At 43.8% G+C, this 8,664-nt stretch overlaps 1 protein-coding gene across 2 annotated transcripts in view; it reads left to right on the forward strand.

Annotated features, from left to right (window-relative positions):
* Nucleotides 1-1,056, forward strand: part of LOC308111158 (transcription factor COE1-like) — a 55,000-nt gene extending 53,944 nt beyond the window's left edge. The window contains exon 16 of one of the 2 annotated variants that reach the window (XM_080465939.1): nucleotides 861-1,026. In XM_080465939.1, coding sequence (XP_080322065.1) covers nucleotides 861-892 — 32 coding nt within the window. In that variant the 3' untranslated portion in view covers nucleotides 893-1,026. Of the gene's footprint in view, nucleotides 1-860 lie in introns of both variants that reach the window. The other variant, XM_080465940.1, reaches the window with a different exon arrangement.
* Nucleotides 1,057-8,664: the final 7,608 nt, after the last annotated feature.

The raw sequence follows: 8,664 nt of genomic DNA on the forward strand, positions 1-8,664 counted from the left end.
GGAATCTTTATCAGAGCCCCGAGCTAAGCACTTCCTCACTTCCTCTGTCGGCGTTGATGAGCACTGACCACGGTGACCCGAGGGCCAACGGCCACTGTGCACTGATCATACCGAGGCACACACACACACACACCACATACACACACACTGTTCTGTTAATCCCAACAAGCTGGAGACACTTAGGAAATAACCTGGGAATTAGTGGATTGAGGAGAGAGGGAAATCAATAGGAAACCAATACGTTATATGAAAAATTCCTCCCTGTCATGGCTTATGTGTAGAAAAATGGGAGCGGGGGAAAGGGGGCGATGGGGGAGGTGATGATGTAGGAGCTTCATGATATAAGGAGGTAAAAATGTGAGTCAAGTTGGCAGCGGCGGGTTCATGGATTCCCATTGCCACGTTTGAATATCGAGCCTAATTTCATCACCTCCATCATCCCACGTTACCACATTCTTCCTCTCGTGTTTGAATTGTGCTCCACGATGTACAATTGGTTTTAAAACAGTGTAACTGCAAACAATTAACATTGGAAGCTCTCGCATGACGTCGTTTCACAGCAGCCGTGTGAAAAAGTTGAATGGTGTTGTCGATGAGCGCCAAGTTCGCGTCGCCGCGGAGGGAAATGTTTTGATTCTCTGGGCCTCGGAATGAACAGATAATGAGGGAGAGGCGTCTTTGTTCACCAGATGCCGGAGCACATTTCTGTTATGTGACTGTTGTGATGACAGATGAAACCCAGCAATCATATGACTGACCTCTCTCTCTCTCTGTCTCCCTCTATCTCCCTCTCTATTTTTTTTTACCCCTCAAAACTCCCATTCGCTCCTTCTTCCTCCCCCTCTTTTCCCACAAAGCAGCGATTTCTGGGATGATCGTTCCACCCATGTAGAGGATCTGGAATAGCCGGAGAATTGGGAATGTTGAAAGGAAAAGACACAGTAGCGGGAGTCTGGCGAGTCTCTGTTGTACTCCGGAGCTGAACTGAAGGAAGTCAAGATAAGACGCAGGACTCTGTTAAACTCAGGCCTTTCCATTGGGATTTCATCTGAAGGGAAAACGGGGAGAAGAAAAAAAGGAAGGAGACACCATGAACCTTTGCGACGTTATTTCCCTCTTGGTTGAATTAGTGTAGCTCTGCTGACACCACGTTGGATGGAGTGTATAGAGACTGATAGTTTGCCCACAGTGTGACACTGACCTCATGAAATGAGCTTTTATTTATCTTTATGTTTATGCCTTTAGGGTTTGGATTTGATTACTGGAGGCCCCACGCCGTCTGACTCGTACAAACACCAGTGTTGGATTGACCATAAGGTTTGCGTAACTTCTGTCACAATAGAAGATGCTTTCCTTCGCTTCGCCGGCTCACTGAAACCACATAACAACATGCTAGCCAAAGGGAACTAAAGGTCGACAACCCCAGCACACACACACACACACACACACACACACACACACACACACACACACACACACACACACACACACACACACACACACACACACACACACACACACACACACACACAAAACAAAATCAACCCTTCATTTTGCTGCTAACTTTCCCATAAATCTAAATGTGGTCGATCAAAATAAATTTCACATCTAAGATCATGCATATTTTTTTTTCCCGGTTTTTTTTTTTTTTTCTTTTTCTTTTTTTTTCTCTCTTCTGATTTGGTTTGTTCGTTTGACTTTTAACAAAAACTGTGAGGATTGAGCTGTTTGCAATATGCTTTTCTGCTGGTCAAAGAAAGAGAAAAAAAAAAAAGGGGGGGGGGGGGGGGGGTTTAACGTGAGGCCGACATCGACGTTTCACATGAGATTTCAGTGAAGCCCGAGGACGCGTGCGTCCAGCCAGCACTGTACTGAAGGAGACTAGCGATTATAAAATTAGAACGAAAGCGTGATATATGTGATATATTTTTGTACATAACAAAAAAAGAAGTTGAATTTTTCATTTTACGTTTCTTTTCTTTTTGCGATAGCTATAGTTTCAAATGTAAACAAATGTCTTAAGGCAGCTTCTCAGTACAGAAGATAGAGTTACTGTGTGTGTGTCAATATCTCATCTGCTAAACATGAGAAACATGGGTTTGGATACAAAAAAGGGGATTTCTGTAAAATATCCTATAAATACTGTATTTATCCCTTGTATTTGTACATTGACTCTCACCCTTGTTTAGTTGTGTTGTGTAAGTTTAATACAGTAAGTGAGCATATTTCACAGTGTTTTGTTGCGTTATTTACTGTTGTCTATCACTATTTAAATGTGACTTTTTTTAATCTTTTTTTTTTTCCGTTTTGTATGTTGATTGTTTTCGCGTCGGTATACCATGCTTTAATTTGTCGATTCAAAACATGCCATTGTCTATTTTTGTATTATTTGTAAGTTAATAATAAAAAAAAAAATCTTGTTTTCTTTTCTTTATGAAAATGTTTATTGTATGGCAAAAAAAGTAGCATCTTATTCAGAGTATTTGGTTGAAGTAGATTTTTTAAGAATATAAACACACATTAATATATACTGTAAATCTATATCTTTTTGTTTGAACTCTTCGAGGCTTTTCAGATCGATACTGTTCTTGAATTGATAATATGCATGGGTTCTTCTCTTGAGTGACTCTTTCTTTTGTGTGTGTGTGTGGAAACCAAGAGAACTAAGAAATTGCTCTGTTTTTCTTTCTTTGTGTTCCTCTTTTTTTCCCCTCTGTTCTTTTTTTTCCTATGTTACTTATGCCTGCTTACATACTGTATCTATATACTCTTTTTTTTTTTTTTTCTGCCACTGTAATCTTTACCAGCAGTCTAGATGCCTTAACAATGCAAACCCATTCTTCATTCAATCACGTGTACAGTTTTCTACCCTCACCACAATTGTCTGTTGCCACAGAGGAATTCATGAGAACTTGGGGACAAAGCACAAACCCACTCTGTTTGGTGGTGAAGCCAGACTAGAATACAAAGAGCCATAATTCAACAATCACACACACCCCGATGTACTATAATGCTACAGCAATGGCATGCTTTGAAGGACAGTCAGAGCGGCCCGTCTCAGCCGTGCGTACAGCACAGCAGTGTTCAGAGAAACACTTTTTTTGTAGCGATTATGTAGCTCTTTTTCCCTCCAACAATGGAATAATTTTCGGCAGCATGATGGTTTATTTCTCATTAACCATGAGAACACAACAGTACGATAACTCAGAGCTGTTTGCATTGTAGTACAAAGGGGCGCACAGCGAAGACGAGCACTGTCACAGCACAAGTCTAATCCCACACATGGAGTCAGGGGTTTGGCTCCAGTATTCGACAGCCGATCCCCCTCAGTCCGTCTCTCCCTGTTTTAGCATTTGGACAATACAGCTTCTTTACAAGCTAAACAGGACAGGAACATGTGAGGAAGCCTGAAAAGGGAGCTCCTTTGGCCCATCAGCCATTTCTGTAGTCTTTTCATTGTGTCTGCCGTGTGTCTTCAAGCTGTTGCTGGACAGAGAATAGGGCTTTTCTCTCCGCTTTTTCTTTTCTAGAGCCTGGTTTTGTTAAGTGGGTAGAAAGGACCGTTTTAGCAGAGGCGCCTGCTGACAGACGAGTGTTTTTCAGGCACTTGTGTGCCTGCGCTGGTCTGGGCCGGGGCGGGAGGGGCCGCAACATATCTGTTTCAAATGAACTACAGAGGTCTGTTGTCATACAATGGCATCTTTGTAAGCAAAGTTCCATCCTGAATATAAATATCAGTAATGGGTGACAAAGTTTTGTATTTAGGTAACACAACAAAAAAAAAAAAGATGCAAACCAAATAGCTGGTGTCTATTTTTCCTCTGTTTGTCTTTGACTGCAAATACACTGAACAGCTCTATAATATAAGGGAATAAAAAAAATCTACTGTATAGATTGTTATTGTTTTTGATGAAAACTGAGCTGTAAGATAACTTTTGGACTCTCACAATGTTGAATTAAAGTTACCTCTTGTCTGTGACTTTGTCAGGTGTCGTTTTCTTTTGAAATATGCCTCACTTTGCAAATAAAAATGTGATTCATTCAACCTTTGGTGCACCAAGTCTCTTAGTTTCGAGGTTTGTTTTTTTTTTTCAACTTTTTTGACTGAAAACATTCCTAAAATAGCTGCCAGGCAGTTGATCGAGAATACAGAAGAAGTGGCTCTCACTAATTCCACAGGTCAGAAAGAGGCCTTGCATCCCTTCCCCCGCTAGGCTTCTCTTCTCTAATGAATCTAATTCATTAATGCATTACTGATGGCATGGTGAACATGGTTAGCCTGACAAGTTTCCTCCTAAACATATTAGTTAATGATGATTCCAAGGTTATTAATTGCAAAGGCACCAGCCCACCATAATTGAGTCATCATTTGCATACCCGGTCATCAGCAGAAAATTAATTTATTTTTTATTTTTTGCATATCTAATTTGGAAGGCCACGATTGGATTAGCTGGTGGAAAATAGCGGATCCTGGGATTCTGCTGACCTCAAAGTATTCCAGGGTCTCAGTGGTAAACTGGAGACTTCCGCAACGCCACAGGAGGAGTGAGATAACCTGGAAGTACTGAGAGGAAAAGGACTCGTAAACACTCTGTGTGTGTGTGTGTGTGTGTGTGTGTGTGTGTGTGTGTGTGTGTGTGTGTGTGTGTGTGTGTGTGTGTGTGTGTGTGTGTGTGTGTGTGTGTGTGTGTGTGTGTGTGTGTGTGTGTGTGTGTGTGTATTTGCCTCCATAATATTGCCCAAAGGTTCAGAGTGGTACAGGGTCTTTTTCTCCAGTATATCTAATAGCAGAGTTACTACTTTGCTGACAAACAGTAAAGTGGGTGGGAGTGTGCACGATTTAGCAGTGAGAGGTGAGATATTGAATTATGGAGGTTGCACACTTAGTCCTGAGGAAAATGAGCCTTGCAGCCTAATGTTTTTGATTAACAAGCCGAGCACCAACTCCGTGTTGCACCTTGTGGCTCGTGGGGAATTCAGCTCCCCCTCCGAAATGTGGCTCGCGGTGCAACACGCATGCATGTACACACGTGCACACTCAAGTGCACATGCTCATAAATCATAAATACACATAGACAAAAGGTGAAGCCATTTTGCTCTTTATTTCCCGGAGCTTTTCAGGCCCAGATAGACTGGTCAGTGTGGGAGGAGGACAATAGGAGTGGGAGGCCGAGGGCAGCGCGGAGCTTGCAGACCTCAGCCCTCTGGAGACGTAACATTAAAGACGCTATTCCTGGAGAAGTTCTCCACTGGATACAGCTGGCAGAGCCCTCGCACATCAAGAGAGGTGCTGTTCAGGAGCTTCTGTGCTACTAGTATCCTAATGAAATATATTAATGCACACATTCCTCGTTCTCCTACACCACCTCCCTTCTTTTTTCTCATTCTCCTCCCTGCATGGACACATGAAGGGAGGAAGAGCGGAGAGGCGTATTTGAAAGAAAAACAGGAGTCCCCATGGGGATCCCGGATAAAGAAAGAAAAGAAATGGAAAGGAGAAAGAATAGGAGTAGGTGTGTGTGTGTGTGTGTGTGTGTGTGTGTGTGTGTGTGTGTGTGTGTGTGTGTGTGTGTGTGTGTGTGTGTGTGTGTGTGTGTGTGTGTGTGTGTGTGTGTGTGTGTGTGCGTGTGTGTGTGCGCGCGTGCGCTGGGGGGAGTCGGGGCGGTGGGTGGGGGGGTAATCAGAATGGAAGCAGACCTAGACAGTGAGCAAAACACGAGAAGAGGAGAAATGAATATTAATATTATTCTGTGTTGGAAAAATAGTCACAATGGACATCATAGAGAGACGATGGAAAGAAAGTTCCATTCCAGGAGATGCCTAATGTGTGTGCATCTGCAGGTGCACATGACTCACCTCTCTGCATTTGTGCATGCGTGATCACGGCTGCCAGCAAGACAGAGCATATTTGAGCACAGGCAGGATGAGTGCGCACTCACATTCGGGGGGTTTGCGCTCTCGCTTATGAGGGTGTGTGGTCGTTTCCCACAGTAATTATCCCGGTGACTGTGGGCGTCTGTCTATGATCTGTGTGGTACCTGTCAGAGGGAGCCCAGCAGAGCCCATGCTTTATATTCCCTGTAATTGCTGCTGCTAATTTACTGTGCGTTGGCCTAATGAGTAGGGAGGTGAGGGACTGGGGTATGTAATGGATGTTAGAGAGATAGCGATAGAGAGATGGATTTCACCACTGCCGGCAGAGAGAGAGAGAGAGGGAGAATGAGGGGAGGAGGCCCGCGAACTGTGTGTGTAAAGCAAGCATGTAGAACACTTATCTTTATTGTTCTACTAAAATGAAAAAAAGAGAAAAAAAAACAAAAGATAAGCTATTTGCCCCCCTCCTCCTACCTTTCCTTTCCCTTTTTCTCCCCCGCCGTTCTCCCCTCAGGTGACAGTACAGTGGCGACTGCAGCGAGCACATTAGACAAGCTTTTTGTTATGTTGATTAACGATAAAAGCAAATACATAAATAATATTGATTATTTATTCCATTTATTCACATGCTAATTAGAGCTCGAAACAGATACCTCGGAGAGATGGCCTTTTTTTTTTTTTTGTTCCCTCATCTGTCCTAGTGCAGCCAGATAGACCAACTGACATTCACACAGAAGCAGAGGCAGTCACATATTAATGTCATTCACACTTTGAAGCACCAACGCTATCTTGTGATGGGGACACGTCCACCCTTCATTTCTCCCTAATGAGGTCACGACAGAGGTCAGTGGTTTCGGCACGCACACACACACACACACACACACACACACACACACACACACACACACACACACACACCACACCACACACACACACACACACACACACACACACACACACACACACACACACACACACACACACACACACACACCCCCCCACCCACCCACCCACCCACCCACACACACACACACACACACACACACACACACACGTGCGCAGCGTCCGTTTCTGATTGTGCGTACACCCTCTCGGCACACCCTTGACGAGGGCTGGATTGACGGGGTCGTCTTTGATTGATGCACCGCGGTTCTTCCACATGTTCTACAGCTCAGTCATTTAATTATGTTTCCTAAGCATCATTAAGTACCATTATTTTCTATCATATTCTAATGAGAGAGGTGGCCAGTCACAGGACAAGCTAATTGGTGATTAATGTTGTGTATCAGTGAGAGACAAACGCAAGATTGGCCGTTTAATGACACAACACTGTATTTAAGTGCTGAATATGTAAAAACACAAACAGTTGGGGGGAGAATTAGTGAGACTGCAATTGAAATCGAAACAGATATGGCATCTTAAAGGTCTAATCTATCACTTTTTCCTGCTTTTCCCGCACACGCACGCACACACACTCGCACGCACGCACGCACAACTCTGAATTGTTCAGCTCTTAGCTGCATTACACACACTTACTCAGATAATCCTGGAGTCTGCCTCTCAGACATAACTCACCTGCCTCTCTAGATTAACCACTAACTCAGTATTGATGCACTGCTTCGCAGGTACGTACGCATATGAGAGGGCGCGCACACATACACACAAACAGCACACAGACACAAACATCCTCATCTGGTATTGACATGCCGTGAGCCTGTAGGTGTTTCCATTTAAGGTCAGTCGATTGCCTTAAGTATGTAATGTTAGGAGGGGGGTCCGTAAACATGTCAAATTAGCAGTAATGAATGACCAGGCACTGGCAGGGGGAACTGTCAGGGTGCACGCCCAGGACAATACATTACCCTGAGTTATCCTAGTCTGCCCTCACACACACACACACACACACACACAAACACAAACACAAACACACACACACACACACACACACACACCCACACACACACGGATACACTCTGACTGAGCAGACATGGGGTGTAAACTAGTGGGATCCATTCAGTGGTCACACTCTGCTTTAATGGGCTGTGTGGCTGATTGGTGTCCAGGAAAAAAGAAAAGACTCGAGACGAGACAGACTTTTCGGAAAAGTTCAGAGTAAAACACTCTCAAAACAGAAGGAAAGATTGATGGACAAAGAGATCGAAAAGAAAAAAAAAAGGAGAAAAATAATGTATGAAAATAGATAGAGGGACAGATAGAGGATTGAGCTTGAGGGAGAGAAAACAAACTGTGGTATTTATTTTTTCTTCTCGGTGTTGAAACAGGAAAAGGACCTCTGGTTTAATAAACCATGAATCCTTTCACAGAGGGTTTGTATGTTATTCTTCAGAGAAACAGATATGTGGGTAAAGAAGGGGAGACGGAGAGAAAAAGAAGCAGAGAGCAGCAGGGAGAAGGGAAAAAAAAAAAAGATGCTCTGCAGCCATATGAGTTTTGCCCCCATCTCCCCACCCCCTCCACCAACACACACTTGTACATACACTGCTCAGCCCACTTCCAGGCTGCATGTTAGTTTTGGGTTAGAAGTGTGGGACGATGAGGAGGAGGAGGTGGATGAGGAGGAGGAGGAGGAGGGTTACACATCCTCCTCGGTCCAGCCTGAGAGTCGGAGGAGCCGCAATGAGAAGTGAAAGATACACTTTCCATCTGTAAGCGATTACATTCTCCTCATCTTCCTCTGTGCTTTTGACAGTTTGTGAAAATGACCCTCTAACATATTCACTCCACATAGAAAATCTTCTGTTCACCACATCAACACATGTACATCGCTGT

This window comes from Lipophrys pholis, assembly GCF_963383615.2.
Source record: "Lipophrys pholis genome assembly, chromosome: 6".
NCBI classification, from domain to species: domain Eukaryota; kingdom Metazoa; phylum Chordata; class Actinopteri; order Blenniiformes; family Blenniidae; genus Lipophrys; species Lipophrys pholis.